The sequence below is a fragment of the Rattus norvegicus genome, chromosome 4 (assembly GCF_036323735.1).
Source record: "Rattus norvegicus strain BN/NHsdMcwi chromosome 4, GRCr8, whole genome shotgun sequence".
Classification (NCBI taxonomy): Eukaryota; Metazoa; Chordata; class Mammalia; order Rodentia; family Muridae; genus Rattus; species Rattus norvegicus.
This window is the reverse complement of record NC_086022.1, coordinates 157,613,334-157,632,476: the sequence shown is the minus strand read 5'-3', so window position 1 is coordinate 157,632,476 and position 19,143 is coordinate 157,613,334. Positions and strand designations below refer to the sequence as shown.

General features: G+C 44.3%; 1 protein-coding gene across 2 annotated transcripts; it reads right to left on the bottom strand.

Moving 5' to 3' along the window:
• Positions 1-9,415: 9,415 nt before the first annotated feature.
• On the bottom strand, positions 9,416-16,790 carry Nanog (Nanog homeobox). Of its 2 annotated transcripts, none has more exons than NM_001100781.1 (4): positions 16,434-16,790; positions 13,584-13,852; positions 11,408-11,494; positions 9,416-11,060 (listed from the first exon to the last, which is right to left on the bottom strand). In NM_001100781.1, exons 1-4 carry the CDS (start codon positions 16,585-16,587, stop codon positions 10,632-10,634), a joined length of 939 nt encoding a protein of 312 aa, NP_001094251.1. In that variant the 5' UTR covers positions 16,588-16,790; the 3' UTR covers positions 9,416-10,631. The 2 variants fall into 2 exon arrangements, with proteins under 2 accessions (NP_001094251.1, XP_006237372.1); XM_006237310.4 differs by having other exon boundaries at positions 10,455-11,057; positions 16,434-16,696.
• Positions 16,791-19,143: the final 2,353 nt, after the last annotated feature.

Here is a 19,143-nt window from a genome sequence, read left to right as displayed (position 1 = left end):
GGCAGCTAATTCCCTCTCAGCCTGCAGTGCAGAGTTGCTGCCCTTGGGTTGGTTTACCCTCTGTTCCCAGCCCTTGTTCTGATGCACCTATTCCCACCCCATACCTTCATCCGTGAATGCCGCTGACTGTGGGCTACGAATATTGACTGGGTCTCCTTGGCTTGGAGCCCCTCAGTGTAAAGATTAAAGGGTGCATCATCGTGTCCAGTGGGCTTCATTGACTTTGGAGGGGACATACCAGTCTAAGTTCACTAAGACCAAGCTGGCCACCCAGAACCTGGCAGTCCTGCCTCTGCCTTTTCAGCGCTGGAATTAGAGGAGTGTGCTCCTACACTTGGCTTTCAAATAAAGACTTCTCATTCCAGAACTTTCCTTAGATCGTGGTTCTGTGAAGGAGAGGAGGAGGATCCTTCCCTGCCTATCAGAAAAGCTTAGTTGCAGCTGGGAGCTGGTGGCAGGTAATTTTAATCCCAGCACTCGGGGCAGAGGTAAGCAGATCTCTGAGTCTGAGTCCAGTCTGGTCTGCAAAGTGTTTCCAGAACAACCAGGACTACTCAGAGAAACCCTGTCTCAAGAATAAAAGAATAAATTAAAGAAATAAATTAATAAATAATTGGAATTTCACGTCCCCATCCTCATTGGAACCCACCACATATATGAGAACAGCGATGTATTAGTGTTCTTTACAGTAACAGAACCAATAGAATGCATCTCTCTATAAAAAAAGGGATTTGTTAGAATGACCTAAAGGTTGCAGGCCAGCTAATCCAAAATGATTGGCTGTGAACAGAAAGTCCAAAACTCCAGTAGTTGCTTGTAGACTTAAAAAGGCTGGATGTCTCTGCTAATCTTCTGTATATGCTGACTGAAGATTTAGGCTGTGATGCGGTAAAGGAATCGATGTATGTACTGGCATGGTGAGGACAAACAGGCAATATGCAAAAGCTTCCTTCTTCCCTGTCCTTATATAGGCTTCCAGCAGAAGGTGTGCCCAGATTGGATTTGTAACTTCCTGCCTCAGCACTCAGGAGGCAGAGAGCAGGCAGGTGGATCTTCTCGAGTTCAAGGCTACCTTGGTCTACAGAGTGAGTTCCATAACAACCAGAGCTATACAGAGAAACCCTATCTTGAAAAACAAAACAAAATAATAAAAAATTATCACAGGACTGATGAAATGTCTCAGACAGTTATGACTACCGGCTGCCCTTTCGGAGACCCAAGAAGCTCACATCTGCCTGTAACTCCAGTTCCAGGGGATCTGACACCCTCATAGAGACATACATGCAGGCAAAACACCAACACATAAGATAGGAATAAATCATTAAAAATGTTTTAGGGGGTTGGCGATTTAGCTCAGTGGTAGAGCGCTTGCCTAGCAAGCGCAAGGCCCTGGGTTCGGTCCCCAGCTCCTGAAAAAAAAAAAAGAAAAGAAAGAAAAAAATGTTTTAAAAGCTGGACATGGTGATACAGGCCTTTAATCCAAGCACTTGTATTGAAGAGGGAAGGGAGATGTCTGAGGTTGAGGGCATCCTAGTCTTCAGAGCGAGTTCCAGGACTGCCAAGGCTAACTAGGGTAAGCCTGTCTCAAAATAGCAAAACAAATGAAAAAGTTTAAAAACAAAAACACTGATGAAAGTAGCTTCCCTGCCCTGCCTCCCTGGCATAATGGTAGCCATTTTGCTTCTTGTCTGCCAGCCATGCCATATTACTGACGCAAAATGCAGCTTGGCTATAAGCACAAAAAAATAGTTTGGCTTAGAGCAAGGTCAAATTGACTCTATACCCGTTTATGCTCAGAGGTTTGCTATCATGTTTTGAGGACTGTGCTTGGAAATTTCCCAGCCATAGCCTTCACTCAGGGTCAAGCAAGATAGAGGTCAGGTTGAACTGTTATGTCTAAAGAAACTTGGAATTATGCCAACCAATCCGTGGCCTCCTCTGTATCTGCTTATGAGCTCATTATGGTTTTTCTCCCTATATAAACTGACCCTAGACAACATCCGTGGTTGCAACTTCCAGCTCCCACATCTGAGCTGTGTCCCTGATAGATCAGTCTTGGGGTGTGCATTCAGTAAACCATCCCTGTCTAACTGAGCTTGGTGTTTGAGTGGATTGTGGGGTGACTCCTGGACCCTAACAAAACAAAAAGGGCAGGACAATTTCTCTACTTTTACAGTCAAAGCAAGAATTAAAAAGTCAAGTTGGAAGGATTAAGTGACATCATTGATCTAAGGATTGTTTTTTAAAAAAAAAAATCAGGGCCAGAGAGATGTCTCAGTGGTTAAGAGCATGGGCTGCTCCTTCAGAGGTCCTGAGTTCAATTCCCAGCAACCACATGGTGGCTCACAATCATCTGTAATGGGATCCGATGCCCTCTTCTGGTGCATAGGTGTACATGCAAACAGAGTGCTCACATACATAAAATAAATCTTTATTTTTTTTTTTTAAAACCTGGATCAAAGATTCGTGACTTCCTACTTCAAAATTTGGGTAACATGCTCTCTATTTCTGGATTGTGGTTCATTCCAGATGTAATCAAGTTGATAACCAGGAATAGGCATCACAACATTCAACCTAGCACAATGTTTGAGAACTGCCTCGGGCAGTCCTCCAGCACTTTAAATGAAAGACTAGATTGTTGCACTAGAACACACAGAGACTACTCTAAGATCAATAGTTATGAGTGAAGGGAGGCTTCCGGACACTCAGAGTGGGAGTTTCGCCTTCTGGTGCTTAGCGGAAAGGTGGGCCTTCTCATAAGTGGCTAACACTAGAAAGGTTACAGACAAAAGATGCTGATGATATACTTGGAGCAGGAGAAGTCTAATGTCCTCGTAAATCCAGAAACAGGAGCCTTCAGAAGAACAGAGTTACACTAACATCTATAAAGAGGGTATGTTTCCCCAAGGGAGTTAAACATTAACCCTCTTTGCAGCTAATAGATTTTTTTTTTCTTTCTCTTTTTTTCGGAGCTGGGGACCGAACCCAGGGCCTTGCGGTTGCTAGGCAAGCGCTCTACCACTGAGCTAAATCCCCAACCCCCAGCTAATTGATTTTTTATCTTAGTGCCTGAATCAGAATTGTTTTCATTATGGAGTGACTGATTTCCTCAGGCTGAAAAGGTTTGTCACTGGACTCAGCTGTGTGGGGATAATGAGTGATTTTTGTCTCATTAGTGATTATTCTTGTCTTTTCCTTTGTGCATGCATGTGTGTGTGTATGTGTGTGTGTGTGTGTGTGTGTGTGTGTGTGTATGTGTGTATGTCATGTATCACAAGTTGGTCTCAAATTAGTTATGCAGCAAAGAATACCCTTGAACCCTTGACTTTCCTGCTTCTATCTCCCAAATGGTCTTACAGGTTATAGGACCAGTATTTTATGTATCACATATGTGTGTACATATATACACACATATGAATATATACACATATATTTTACAACTATACATATATACCTATACATATATACATGCAGACATGCAAAATGCTCATACACAGAAAATAAAAATGATTTATTTTTAATCTGAGAATTGGTTTTTTTCTGTTAAGCTTTTCATTCCTTTCTCCTTTGCTCTCTGACTCTTGAGAAGACCCTTCAGATCACCAAGTATGTCTGTCCAGCCCACCTTTGTCACTGATTGCCACCTGAAACCACACGTAGTTGAGGAATATGTGGGTATCTCTACACTCAAGTTACAGTTGGAAGACAATGTAGAGACTGGTGAGCAAGAGGGGACCAGTAGGGGGAGCTGCTATCCTCCTGTAAGTGTAAGATTACTTCTGTAGTTCTGCCCAAGGCAAGACAGTCTAATCTGGTTCAGGATCCAGATCTCAGGATTGGAGGAGTAGTTTGGGGGTGGGTTGGGAGCATGTGTGGGGCCCCGGGTTCCAGCCTGAATTCTGCAATAAGAACAAGCTAATTTAGCCTTTGAAACTGTTCATGGAAACCAAGGAATAGTGGCTAACACCTGTAGTCTTGGCTACAGGAAGGATGGAGGCGGGAGGCTCCTTGAGCTCAACATAAAGGACCAATCAAGGCAATATAATGAGATCCCCATAACTTTTCTCTTTGAAGTACTTTGGCATTTAATGGTATTTTATTGTTTATTTTGTTTTAAGACAAGGTCTTTTATAGAACCTTGGATGGCCTGAAACTCAGAGATTCTCATGCTTCTGGTTCCTGAGTGCTGGATTTAAAAGCATGTGTTACCAGGAATAAAGATTTGTTTATTGGTTGGTTGTTTGGTTTGAATTTCAAGACAGGGTTTCTCTGTATAACCCTGGCTGTCCTGGAACTCACTTTGTAGACCAGGCTGGCCTCAACCCTGCATCTGTCTCCTAAGTGCTGGGATTAAAGGCATTAGGGACATCACCCAACATCAAAGATTTTTTTTTTTTTTTTGGTTCTTTTTTTTTTTTTTTTTTTTTTCCGGAGCTGGGGACCGAACCCAGGGCCTTGCGCTTCCTAGGTAAGCGCTCTACCACTGAGCTAAATCCCCAGCCCCAACATCAAAGATTTTAGCATAAGCCTGAGCATGTGGGTTAAGAGAAGAGAGCGATGACCACATCCACTGAGAAAATGAGTGTGGGCTTACAAAGACCCTATGTCAACCAGGTTTCATGGTGTAAGTCTTTAAGATTAGCACTCACTCAGGAGGCAAAGGCAGGAGGATCTCTGTGAGTTCAAGGCCAGACTGGTCCACAGAGTGAGTTCAAGAGGAACCTTGTAGAGGGTCCAAGTCCATTGGCTCACAAACACTTGTAAGCCCAATTCTAAAGAATCTGATGTTTCTTCCACACACCCACACGCACACATACACACACACTAATAGTAATATTATGATATAAATCTTTTTAAAAAGCAAGACGGTATCTAAAGTCTAAGTATTTAATTATTCATCATGGTGTCTCCATGAAAATGTGCACCAGGCCCAGCCTAAGCACAGTCAGTCAACTCTGAGGGGAGTTTGTTTGCTTTAGTTATTTAGGCAAAGCCTAAAAGAAAAAGAAAGATTAAAACTTAGGATCAATCATATTTCATTCTATCCATGGATGATTTAGCAGACATTTTAGGTGGCCTTGGTGGCACAGGCCTTTAATCCCAGCGCTAGAGAGGCAGAGGTTGGGCAGATCTCTGTAGTTTGAGGCCAGCTGGGTCTACACCGTGAGTTCCAAGACAGCAACCGCAACAAAAATAACCAGGAGAAAGGAGGAAATCCAGGTAGCTGAGCAGGACGTTGATTAAAGAGGGTTGCTGTGTTTGAGGGGTTACTGCTGTGATGATTACATTCATTTACTTTGGGAAGTCGAGGAGAGGTGTATGCCCCTGCCTGTGTGCAAAGGTCAGACAGAGGGCAGCTCTGTGGAGTTTTTTCTCTCTCTCCACCTTGTGGACCCAAGAGATTGGACTCAAGTCCACAAGCTAGGCTTGTAGCAAGCACTTCTACCCATGAGACATCTTGTAGGCCCAGTTTTTGTTTTGGTGTTGCTGAGGCAGAGTCTCACCATGCAGCCCTGGTTAGCCTGAAACTCGCTGTACAGAGCAAGTAGGCCTTGATCTCACTGGCATTCGCTTACCCAAAGATTAAGGGGTTTTTTTTGTTTTGATTTGATTTGTTTTGCTTTGTTTTTTCTTTTGTTGTTGTTGTCGTTCCTGTTCTTCTCAACTTAAAGCTACAATGAAAGCCATAAAATATTACAGAAAATTAAGAGGCAATTGGAGCTAGAGAGATGGCTCAGCGGTTTAGAGCTCTGATTGCTCTTCCAGAGGTCCTGAGTTCAATTCCCAGCAACCACATGGTGGCTCACAACCATCTGCAATGGGATCCGATGCCCTCTTCTGGTGTGTCTGAAGACAGCGACAGTATATTCTTTTTTTTTTTTTCTTTTTTTCGGAGCTGGGGACCGAACTCAGGGCCTTGTGCTTGCTAGGCAAGCGCTCTACCACTGAGCTAAATCCCCAACCCCGACAGTATATTCTTATACATAAAATAAACAATTCTTGAGAGAGAGAGAAAGAGAGAGAGAGAGAGAGAGAGAGAGAGAGAGAGAGAGAGGGAGAGAGAATATCTCCTGCTAACCCCCAGTTATCCTTTTTAGTGATAGAGATGTAGATGGTTTATAGGGAAATGAAAATGGCTGGCGAGCTTCAAAGACACTCGACAGCCTCTGTGCTGTCTTTACCACCATTTTTTTCTGGGTATTTTTTTTGTTTTTTTATTTATGTTATCATAATTTATCAAGTAATAATAATAAATAATAAATTTGTGTTATTTAGCAATTCGTTGTGTATAAGTGTGTGTGTAAGTGTGTGCATGTGCGAGTGTGTGTGAGTGTGTGTGTGAGTATGTGTATGTGTGAGTATGTGTGTGTGTGTGTATTGAGCACACGTAGATACATACAGGAGCCTAAGCAAGCCAGGGGTGAGGCAACCAAGTGGGGTGAAGCCAACGGCTCTGACTACAGGGGATTGAGCTCTGGAAGAACAGAGTGCTTTTTTTTTTTTTTAATATTTTATTTATTTAATGTATATGAGTACACTGTAGCTGTCTTCAGATACACCAGAATCCGTTACAGATGGTTGTGAGCCACCATATGGTTGCTGGGAATTGAACTCAGGACCTCTGGAAGAGCAGTCAGTGCTCCCAACCACTGAGCCATCTCCCAGCCCCCGAACAGAGTGCTTTTAACTGCTGAGCCATTCCTCCAGCCCCTAAATAACTTATTTTTTTTTTTTTTTGGTTCTTTTTTTTTTCGGAGCTGGGGACCGAACCCAGGGCCTTGCGCTTCCTAGGTAAGCGCTCTACCACTGAGCTAAATCCCCAGCCCAAATAACTTATTTTTATTTACTGTAATAAGTCACCTTAAGAGCTTGAAACAGATACCACAAAGACTAGGAAATGTGCGAACCCAAGGATTTTCTTCTCTCCCTCGCAGACTCGCTGAGCATAAACGCCATCTTCGCGAGAAAGTGAAAGAAAACGAATCCACAGGCCAGCCTGCCTCTCCCCACCTTTCTTTCCTTAGAAACTCTTGCTTTCTCGGTCTCTCCTCCCAGACAAGGGTATCACTCCAGTTTGTGTCTGAGTGTAAAAGTTAAATCTACCTTGATTTTCTGGTTTTTATTATCCCTTTCATTTTGAACCCAAGGGAGTAAATGTTAATCCCAAAGATGAGAGAAGGAAGATCACTAACAAAAACCACCGTGGCCTAATTAATTTTTTTTTCTTTTTTCTTTTTTTTCGGAGCTGGGGGCCGAACCCAGGGCCTTGGGCTACCGCTGAGCTAAATCCCCAACCCCAGCCTAATTAATTTAATCAAGCTTGTTTTACTCAAGTACGTGGGCTGGACAGTTCCCGGTGTACCTCTAAATAAAGTTTGCTTTAATTGGGCAGTCTTGGGACTGGCTTTTTTCCTTAGGTGTAACACAAGCACCCTGGATTGACTTTGCCTGGGTCTTTGGAATTGGACAGTACCAACTCCAAGCTCAGAAGCACAGACCTTGCTCAGTGAATTGCAAGGACTTGCTTCTTCGGGTAAAGGAAAAGGTTAATTCTGCGGTGAATAAACTCGATCTTCGAAAACCCGGTGATAGTGTCGAGAAAACAGGTTCTGGTGGTGAACTACAAAGAGGAGGCAGAGAGTTGCCAGACAGAGGAGGGAGAGGAGCCCTAGCCTGAGAAAGAGAATTTGTTAAATAAAGAAGTCAGCTGGGGTCCTTCGACAGCTTGGGACTCAGAAACCAGTTGACTAAGGCATTTGAATAGGTCCCTGGGTGGGAGCCTCAAGCAACGGGTCAAGGAAAAGCGGCAGCTGGAGGCCTCTTGAGCTGTCCCCACTCCTGGGGATTGGTGTCATCCCTTCCGCCCTGAAAACCAAAGATAAGCGTCTCACACCAAGGACTGAGCGGAGCTCAACAGTAGAGCACGTACTCAGGGCTTTGATCCCCGCAACCACACACACACACACACACACACACACAAAATTTAGAGTCCTATCAATGAAGCCCATAAGACTTTAAAGCAAAGTGGTCTCTGTGTAAGGGTAGTTAGGGTTTGTGGAGGTGGCGGTGACCATCTCTGACACGCCAGCCACCTCCACTGATGCCGATGGCCCCAAGAACTAAGAGCAGAAAACAGATGAGAATTCTGGATGGAATTTGTCTAGTCTGGCCTTTGCCAAGGAAGGTGTCCTAACCTTTGTGATAATGTGCCCTCTATGACACAATGGGGGACAATTTTTCTGACTGCCAAAATAGCCTTCTCTTTAGCTGAGCAGCAGCTACGGAACCTGCTTGGGCTGGAATGGGTACCCCTGAGTGGTCATGAGTTACTGGTGTGATTGACAGTTAGGGCTGTTTATTCCTGGCAGTTACTAGGTGTTGCTTGCTTCTGCCGTGTTTTTCTGTATTACAATGCTTTAGCTAAATAAAACTGATCGGGGCTGGGGATTTAGCTCAGTGGTAGAGCGCTTACCTAGGAAGCGCAAGGCCCTGGGTTCGGTCCCCAGCTCCGGAAAAAAAAAAAAAAAAAAAGAACCAAAAATAAAACTGATCAACAACTACTACAACATCTATAATTAACGCACTAGAAGTTACATTAACTTCATTTCCTTCGTATCCCACAGTAAACCAGAATGTTTGCACACAACTATACCACATGCACATATCTGTGTCTTTTCAGCAAATTTAAGTCTTCTCCAACTCACCCTTAAACCCCAAACTCACTTCTGAACCCACAGGGCCTCTCAGTCCCCTGTGATAACACTTGACATCTCCCCCCACCAAGTAGGTTGGGGGTTAAGCTCAGGGAAGAAGAGCCTCCATCTGGAATCAGGAAGTCCCAGATTAATCTCCAATGTGACACAAAAATAAGAGACAGTGGTTCCTCCTCTTTCCTAGAAGGGCTAGGTGTGACCTCAGGGGCTCGCTCTCTCCACAAGTTCTATTTCACGGGAATAAAAACTACTCTCCAGGCTCACCGGTCAAGTATCTGTTCTTCCAGAGAACTACAGCTCGTTTTCCAGCAGACGAGTCAGGTGGCTTCACGTAGCATCATCTCTAGGGGACCTAATGCTTCTGGCCTCCTCAGGGCACTAAACACACACGCGCGCGCACGCGCACACACACACACACACAATTGGAAAAATATAAGTTTTTAAAACATCTATTTCTTATTCGTGGCTATCCAGTTCTTGGCTGTGCACGCAGCTGACCTGCTCTGGTTACCATGTTATTCCAACTCTTTCAGTATAAGCTCCCAAACTATAAGCCGAAACAACCCATTTTCCCTTAAGGTTAGCCTGGACCGAGTTAGACCCTCCCTCATATACCAAAATAAATAAATAAATTAATTAATTAATTAATTAATTTAAAAAAAAGGTATAGTGACCCCACTGGATAAGACATAAGACCACTATGGGTAAAATTAGTGTTTTATTTAAACTAGTCCAGCTGGCACTGGTTTATCATGGTACAGTCAAATATAAACATCTTTCTACAGATATTAACATAGAAGCCTCTTGGCGGAACTGCAAAGACACGGAGGAAATCAAAGAACTGTAACAGGCGAGATCTTGTATTTTGTTGAGACTTTACTTTTATCTCCTTACCTTAGTTTTATTATTTTGTTGAGATGCTGTCTTACTATTTAGACATAGTACAGGCTGGTCTTGAACTTATTTTATATCTGAGATAGCCTCAAACTGGTGATCCTTCTGTCTCGTCCTTGAGAGGAGCCACCATATCTGCATGAATCTTTATAATTTGTATACTTTTAAACCTCACCCCTCAAAACGATACACAGTGCACACCAAGACCCAAGCTTCTAAAAAGACAGACAAGGGTTGGGGATTTAGCTCAGAGGTAGAGCGCTTGCCTAGAAAGCGCAAGGCCCTGGGTTCAGTCCTCAGCTCCAAAAAAAAAAAAGACAGACAAGCCTGGGTTGGTATGGAGTAGGGTGGGTGTGTGAGACCTGGGGGAGGATAGAGTGTATAGTGCACTGTCTCCGAAGCCCATCGTTAACACGGAAAAAAAGACAAGTTACCCAGCTCAGACAAATGCAGCCAACACGGGGGTCGCAAACAGAGCTCAGTGGTTGAGTGGGTGCCCAGCTCAAAGTCCTAGGTTTGCTTTCTGGCACCAAAAGAATAAAAATAAAAACAATGTGCCAGGTGGTTATATACTGCCTTTAGTCCCCGCAGTCCGGAGGCAAAGGCAGATTTCTGAGTTCAAGGACAGCCTGGTCTACAGAGCCAGTTTCCGGGACTACTAGAGCCACACAGAGAAACCCTATCTTGATAAACAAAAACAAAAACAAAAACAAAACAAAAAAACACAAACATGAAAACAGATAATAATTAAAAAAATAAAAACTATGAAAATCTTTAGAAAATCTTTAGCCCTAGCCTTCAGGAGGCAAAAGTAGGCAGATCTCTGAGTACGAGGCCAGCCTGGTCTACAGAGTGAATTCCAGGACAGCCAGAACCACACAGAGAAACCCTACCTTGATAAACAAAAAACAAAAACAAAATAATAATTAAAAAAAAAATAAGAACAATATAAAACTCTTTGGAAGAAGGAAGAAAGCTGACCCTGGCCCTGCCCTGACTTTAAGCCCAGTTGTTGTGTAAACCTCATATTTCGCCTGGAGAATTCACGGAGTAGTTCAGGAACAATTCCAAGGCTTGCGGGGTACTAAAATGCGCCTGGCTTTCCCTAGTGGCTTCCAAATTCGCCTCCAAATCACTGGCGGAGAAGTTTTGCTGCAACGGCACATAAGGCTGCAGGGAGTCCTCCCCGAAGTTATGGAGCGGAGCAGCGTTCCAAGTCTGGCTGTTCCAGGCCTGAGTACACCAGGACTGAGTGCTCCAGGCCTGGTTGCTCCAAGTTGGGTTGGTCCAGGTCTGGTTGCTCCAGGTTGGGTTGGTCCAGGTCTGGTTGTTCCAAGTTGGGTTGGTCCAGGTCTGACTGCCCCATACTGGAAGGTTTCCAGACGCGTTCATCAGATAGCCCTGAGAATAGCTGCAATGGATGCTGGGATACTCCACCGGCGCTGAGCCCTTCTGAGAGAGGTGAGTAATGAATGCAGTGAGTGAAAAGGGAAATCGAAAGCTGTAAGCTGCAGAAATGTGAAAAGAAAAGATTAGCACGGTGGAACAACAGGTCATCAGTCCCAGCACTCGTGAGACTAGGCAGGCAGATCTCTCACTGCCAGGGCTACGTAGAGAGACCCTGCCTCAGAGAACAAAAGGTCACAAGAAAGAGTGCTTGGGTGAAGAGGGATGGGAAGGTTTCAGGACAGATGAACAATTTATACCCAACACCCGCAGGTCAGCGGCGCATACATGGTGCTCACACACATGAAATAAGACGGAGGGGGGAAAGGATAGCATAGAAAGTGTCTTGTTACCTGAGTCAGGCCGTTGCTAGTCTTCAACCATTGGTTTTTCTGCCACCTCTTGCACTTCATTCTTTGGTTTTGGAACCAGGTCTTCACCTTCAGAGTGACAAGACATTTGAACAAGCTTAACAGACAGAATGGGGACAGGAGCACTGGCTGCTCCTCTAGAGGACCCAGGTTCAATTCCCAACACTTACACAGTGGCTTCCTAACTATTTGTAACTCTAGTCCCAGGAGGCCTGATGCCCTCTTCTGACCTCCCTGGAGCACTGCACACATATGATACCCAGACATAAATGCCCATACATGAAAATAGCATGCAGATGAGCCCAGCTTCATAAATGTTTGAAAAACATTTTTTTAAATTTATTAGCAATGTAGGAGGCACATGGAGATCAGAGGACAAATTTCAAGCTGTTTTGGGGCTGTAGGTTGTGGGGGAGGAACACTAGGGATTGATTTTAGGGTCTTGTATATGTTACTGACAAGTTAGGTACATACACGCCCCATTTCTGTTTTCCTTTTTTTTTTTTTTTTAACTTGACAGCTAGTATTTTATTCAGATAGCAGTCTCATTACACTTGGTCCAAGAACATTCAAATAAGAACTCAAATTGGAAGTTAAAGATTGGCCTTCAAACATCATAGCCAACAATGCCACGTTTGATCTCTGATATAGAACCACATCCACACCTCAGTGGCCTCCAAACCGTTCGTTCAGCACAGCTTCCTTAACTGTAAGGTGTTTGAAGCCACCGGTTTTAGCACTTCAAATTTTTATCTTTTTCACACTCTCAATAGCTGGAGGGATTTCCCCCCGGGGTTGGGGGAACCAGCTCGACCTTGCCGTAGTACCAAAATGTGGCCAATGAGGCTTTGAGTAAGTCGTGGCAGCAGCCAGGATCGACAGTACCTTCTCCAAGAGGTTACGGATAAACTTGGCCATGGTCTAAGGTGGAAGGTTCTTCTCCCCGAACCACAGATTGAAGTTGTCCCCCCATGTTCCCCAAGGATCCACGGCAGGACCACAAGCCCCATTTCTATGTTTGTTTTGCTGACTGAGTTCCAAGCTGCCCTGGACTCCTGATAATCCTGTCTCTGCCTTTGGTGCTGAGTGTTTAGCTGTGAACCACCAAGCACAGTGGACTGCCTTTCAATCCAGAATTTTACAATCAAAGATAGACAGCCAGAGCCCAACATGGTGGTATAGGCCTTTATCCCAGCACTTGGGAGGCCCAGGCAAGCAGATCTCTGAGTTTTAAGGTCAGCCTGGTCTACAGTGTGACCTCCATGACAGCCAGGTCTTCAAAGTGAAGCCAGGTAGGTGCTGGGGAGAAGATGGCTCATCTGTTAAGAGCAATAGTTGTTCTTCCAGAGGACCCAGGTTCAATTCTCAGGACCCACATGACAACTCACGACTGTCTGTAACTCCAGTTCCAGGAGACCTGATACTATCATAAAGACAAACATGCAAGCAAAACACCAATGGACAGAAGAAAATTAAAAGTGAATAAATTATTTAAAAGGGGGGGGGGCGGCTGGAGAGATGGCTCAGCGGTTAAGAGCACTGACTGCTCTTCCAGAGGTCCTGAGTTCAATTCCCAGCAACCACATGGTGGCTCACAACCATCTGTAATGGGATCAGATGCCCTCTTCTGGTGTGTCTGAAGACAGCTACAGTGTACTCATATAAATAAAGTAAATAAAAAAAAAAAAGAAGAAGAAGAAAAGAAAGGAAAGAAAAGTAAAAAAAAAAAAAAAAAAAACAGGCACACCTTTAGTCCCAGCACTCTGGAGACAGAGGCAGGTGGACCTCTTGAGTTTGAGGTCAGCCTGGTCTACAGAGATCAGTCAAGTCTACTCAGGGAGACCCTGATTTGGTAGAAAAAGTAACTGATAAAACAAAGTGGACAGGGGTTGGGGATTTAGCTCAGTGGTAGAGCGCTTGCCTAGGAAGCGCAAGGCCCTGGGTTCGGTCCCCAGCTCCCAAAAAAAGAACCAAAAAAAAAAAAAAAAAAGAACCAAAAAAAAAAAAAAACAAAGTGGACAATATATATATCACACGGTTATGATGATTTTGACAGAATAGGATAGGTCTTAGAGTAGAGAGGCATCCAGATGTTAGCTCTATTCATTAGCAAATCAGCCTCATTTTGTTACATTACAGCGACAGCCAAGCAACCTACCTGCTTATAGCTCAGGTTCAGAATGGTAGAGAGATCTTGCATCTGCTGGAGGCTGAGGTACCTTTGCCTCTGAAACCTATCCTTGAGTGCACACAACTGGGCCTGAGAGAACACAGTCCGCATCTTCTGCTTCTTGGTGAGGACCTTGTTCTCTTCTTTCTTCTCAGGGCCCTCGTCAGCCTCGGGACCAGACAGCTTTAGCTTGGGATTGCTAGAAGAATCAGGGCTATCTTGAAGAGGTAGGTCCCCAGAGGAAGGCGGAGGAGAGGCTGTTAGGAATAAACAGATAGATAACTTGTTAATGAATAAGACATCCTCAGCCTGGCGTGGTGGTTCATGCCTTTAGTCCCAGCACTTGAGAGGCTCAGGCAGGCGGATTGCCTGATTTAAGACCAGCTTGTTCAACAGAGTGGATTCCAGAACGTCCAAGGTCACGCCTTAGAGAAACCCTGCCTCAAAAAAAACCCAACCCAAATCAACCAACCAAACAAACCATTGTCCCAGATTCTTAAATATTATGTTTAATGAATTTACTTTCAAAGCAGTTATCTTCAGAGCTGAAGATCTAAGTAACAAGAAAAACTTAATTTTTTATTATAATCAACCTGGAATACCATGGTACCGTTCTGCATAGATCTCTGTTTTACATCCGTGTTCTAAGTTACAATCCGTGTATCATTAGATACACTTAGACCCTGGAAATCCTATTAAAAACAAAGTAAACTAATCAACAAAGAGTTCAATGTGAGGATGGAAAGCATGAATTTGTAGTCTGTTCTTTCCGATCCCTTCGCCCCTGCTCCCCCCCCCCCCCCCCCCCCGTGATTAGAGCCGTGAGCAAATCTACACTATAAACTTCTGGTCGTGACAGGAGGCAGGTAGCACAAACTGGAGCCTCACTGCTACAGTAGCTGAGATGGGAGAGTTTGGGACCAGCCTGCCTCAACAAGTGGATAGGTAGATGAGAGAGAGAGAGAGAGAGAGAGAGAGAGAGAGAGAGAGAGAGTGCAAAAGTGCTTAGGCAGCAGAAGGTCTAGCCTATTTTTGTTTTTTTTCTTTCTGAGGGATAGGGTCTCAGGTAGCCTCAGGCTGGCCTGCCCTCTGGGTCCTACTTTTCTCCCTTCTGAGTGCAGGTTTATCCCAGGACTCAGGTTTTGGGGATTTTTATCTCCCCTAGTTTTTTGCATGGTGCTAGGAGATCGAACCCTGTTGTAACCTTTCATACTCTACCACTGAGCAAGCCATATCTCAGTCATACAACAAATATGTGTGTGTGTATATACACTACACATGTATGTGTATGTACATATATATTACATACACACTAACTTTAGGTATGAATATATATATGTATATATATATGGAAATGTCATTATGAAATCCATTGTACTGAATGTTACCTAAGGAAATTTCCAGAGTTAAATCACTTGCTGTTAGCAATGTTCAGCCCCGAGTTTAGACCCCCCTCAATTTTTTTTTAAAAAGGTTTATTTCAAAATAGTCGTCCCACAGTCTTTTCTGCTGGTAGCAGCCAGCCAGAGGGTCAGTTAAATTACCAGTACTGGAATAAAATCCCAATTATAACCAAATTTGTTTCTCTTATCCTTGACCCTCTAGCTCTTCAGTTGGCTTTTTTTTTCTAGAAGACGAAATCTTCCAATTCTCCTGCCTCAGTGCTAGACTTCTGTGTGTCTCTTTTGTTCTTCTGAGAAGACAGGGGTTGAACCCAGAGCCTCAGGCAAGAGACTTCGCCAACAGTTCCTAGACTGCGCCGTCTGGAAGACACCTCCTGCACAGAAGTATTCCTCCACGCAGAAGGCAACATGAGGATGTTAGCTTGCAATCTGGCAGTAAGTAAACCGCCCTTAAAGCAGCTCCTAAATGAAAAGTTATGCCATCTACTGGCACTAGGAGCATGCACACATCTGCACTTAACGTGTAAAGAATATCCCCACCCATTCATTCTCAACCCAGCACTTTTCCCACCTCAAAAATCAAAAATGGAAAACCACAAATAAAAAAAAAAATCAAGAAGACAGACATTAACTTAAAGCTCAGAAAAGACGGTGACGTTAAACTATACTAAACAGCAAACACAGCAGCCCTCTGCCTGAATGTTCTGCTGTGGTAGAGTGTGTGCACTGCTCACACTACTCTAGCGCTGCGCACACCGGAGCACCACAGCACACACAACCTAGCAGCCACTTGGTTCTACCACTACAAGCCCGAGTACTGGGCTGACTCTGTGCAGACAAAATGAGTTTCAGACCTTGGCTCCAGCAGCTAGCTATAAGGAGCGCTCTTTACGGTGCACTTGTTTGGGGTTTAGGAGGTGCGCTCAGCTCACGATCCCAGAAATGCTAAGCGACACCCGCATCCCCAAAGGTTGAAAGAAAAGCCAACGGCTCCTGCTGGAACAAAAGGACAACTGGATAAATTGCTAACTCTAGCTGTATAACCTTACCAAAAACGGGGTGCTTGTCCCAAGCTAGGATGTTAGGTCTCCCTGCTACTGGGGATACCACTCTCTACCCCTGGACGCCCAAGTGCTGTGTGGACAGCGTTGCCCCCCCTTTTAACTACTGTAATATATTCCAAAGACCCCAAATGTTTAGCTTCTCAAATACACACAAGAGCCTCAAATTGCTCCATTCTGTGTTCCTGTTCTCTATTACAGGTCTAGGCTAGAAGACCAATGTGCCACCAGGAAAACGCAGAGGCGTACCCCGAAGACTGGTGAAGATACCTGGTTATGTTAGTGACTACAACTCATAGAGGCAACAACCCTTCACCCCATTTTTCCAACTCTTACCCTAGTTAATTTGGTTCTTCCGGGACCGAGTTCCTTACCAGTCTCTGTGCAGAGCATCTCAGTAGCAGACACTTGTAAGCAAGAATAATTTTCCTCAGGAAGATGAACGGCAGGCATCGGCGAGGAATCCCCAGAGTTCGATGCTTCCTCACAACTAGGCAGACTGTGGGGACCAGAAAGATCCACGCTCATGTCAGCCCAACGGCAAGGGAAGGGACTTTAAAAAAAAAAAAGTTTTTAACAACCAAAAAGTTAAGACTTTAAAACTCAGTGTCTAGAGGGAAAGATCTTAAAAGTAAGAGTTAAATGTCCAGATGTAAAAGAGTCAACAAGCCAAAAAGAAGCGAGCCTCGGTCTTCCCACAAAAGAGAAAGACTCGAAATCAGCCTATCTGAAGGCCAACAGCTCAAGGCGATAAATTTAAAAGGTAGGTCCCAGCGCCCAGGCTTACTCCTCCCCCTCAAGCCCCCTACCTGTACCACCCCTTACTCCCCTGCCCCTTCTACCCTGGCGGCACCCACGCCCCACCAGCCCTGCGAATTCACAGTTAATCCCTCCTGCCAGGCCCACCAAGGACATTGTAATGCAAAAGAAGCTGTAAAGTGACCCAGACTGAGAGGGAGGAAAAGTGTGGGGCATCCGATCTAAAGAAAGGGGTGTGTGTATGTGTGTGTGTGTGTGTGTGTGTGTGTGTGTGTGTGTGTTCCTCTTCTATGATAATATATTCTATAGAACAAATATATACTTCGTAATATATTTATTTATTTATTTATTTGAGACTGAGTTTCTCTATGTAGCCCTGGCTATCCTGGAATTCAATCTGTAGGCCAGGCTGGCCTGGAACTCAAAGGCCCACCTGCCTCTGTCTCCCAGAATGCTGGGATTGAAGGCATGGCCAGCACTGGGTGAAATATGGCTATTTCAAACAATAAACTATAAGCCCTTAAGTAGAAATCATAGAACAAAAGGATACCTGTTCTACCTTCTGCTTATTTGCTGGACCAGTACAATACGGCCCTCCTGATTCCTGTCGTTAAGCACAGAATGGACAGAATGTTCAAAATATCATGGTTCACACAGCATTTAGTAAAAAAGACAATATTCTTTCTATGTCTGCTCCAGAATGTAGACATCCCCAAAGTCAGTTTCAGACTTCCAATACTCAGTGCGAGGTCGTTCACTTTGTTTAAAGGGAGAATGGTATGTTGAGTTAAGTACCAGGAGCCACTGGACTGACCAATAGCTAGAGTAATATCTGTAGCCAATTTTTAAAATAAATCTTTTTTTAAAGCTTTATTTATTATATGTAAATACACTGTAGCTGTTCAGACACACCAGAAGAGGGCATCAGATCCCATTTACAGATGGTTGTGAGCCACCATGTGGTTGCTGGGATTTGAACTCAGGACCTCTGGAAGAGCGGTCAGTGCTCTTAACCTCTGAGCCATCTCTCCAGCCCCTGTAGCCAATTTTTAATTTTGAGTCAGAATCTCACTATGTTAGTCCTGACTGTGCAGACTAGGCTGGCTAATGTGTTTCTTCCCCTCTCTTCCAAGTGCTGGGACAGAGGAAAATGTCTTCACACTTCTTTTTTTAAAGACAGCATCTCGATGTGTATTCCTGGCTGGCCTGTAACTAACTCACCGTATAATTCCATGTATGGGGATCAAAGATGTGGCACCTTAATTGTGTGTGTGTGCGTGTGTGTGTGTGTGTGTGTGTGTGTGTGTGTGTGTGTGTGTGTGAGAGAGAGAGAGAGAGAGAGAGAGAGAGAGAGAGAGAGAGAGAGAGAACGAGCTATGAGTGCTGTGGTGTGCCTGAGGGGAGGTAGTCATCAGAGGACAATGAATGTTTGGAACTTGGTTCTCTCTCTGCACTGTAGGGTCAAAACGCAAGTGTTTTTTTTTTTTTTTTTTTTTTTTTTTGTTTTTTTTTTGGTTTTTTTTTTAAACCTGCTGAACATTCTACCAATCACACCTCAGGAGAGGTAGGGGGATCACTGAGAGTTGAAAGCTGGCCTGGTCTTCAGACTGCCTAAAAAGAAAAAAACAGAAACAACAACAAAACAAACAAACAAAAAAAAATGCAAGCCTAAAATACTGGGCTCCTCACTGACACTGAAGGGCAATAGACATTCTGGATGGTTCCTCTATGCCTCCCTATCCCTAAACCCAACATCCGAGGGCTCTAAGGTCCTCTCTCACCATCTTTCCCAGTCTCACTAAAGAAAGAGATGCTTAGTAATCCCAGTTACATATTTTTGCAGCACTCAAGTGTTTGAAATACAACTTCTTCTCATTCTACTTAGCGGGTGGGGTGGGGGCTGCTAGTTCAGAATCCTCCCTTCACTGGACCGTAGTTGTCCTCTCAGCTACCAACTCTGTCCCCACAAAAAAAATGTACTCCTGTTTATAATGCAAAAAGAGATGTCTCTAGGGAACCCTAGGTGTGTCCCAAGGGAGATATAATTTGGGTAAACACACCTTTGTCTTCTACAAACCTTCCTCCCTCCCGGAGGGGAACTTTAAGAGACGAGCTGGGTGGAGTCCTGAGATCTGGTTGATTCCAGCCCCAAGCCAGTTCTCATCAAATTAGAAACAAAATAAAAATCCTCTAGAGGGGGAAACTTTTGACCCCTGCCTCTGGGTCCCTGGAGTCAAGGACACCACATCCAGGAGTTTACCCCAAGTTCTGCACAGGTATTGGGTACACAGCTCACAGTCTGCTTAGGAGACTGCAATGAATTCC

What these genes read in the sequence shown, in the direction of transcription:
- Nanog (NM_001100781.1), bottom strand. Translation starts at nt 16,587, where the DNA reads ATGAGCGTGGATCTTTCTGGTCCCCACAGTCTGCCTAGTTGTGAGGAA. An exon ending in GATGCTCTGCACAGAGACTG is followed by an intron (nt 13,853 to 16,433) that starts GTAAGGAACTCG and finishes TATTCCTAACAG; the next exon opens with CCTCTCCTCCGCCTTCCTCT. An exon ending in CTAGCAACGGCCTGACTCAG is followed by an intron (nt 11,061 to 11,407) that starts GTAACAAGACAC and finishes CACCTCTCTCAG; the next exon opens with AAGGGCTCAGCGCCGGTGGA.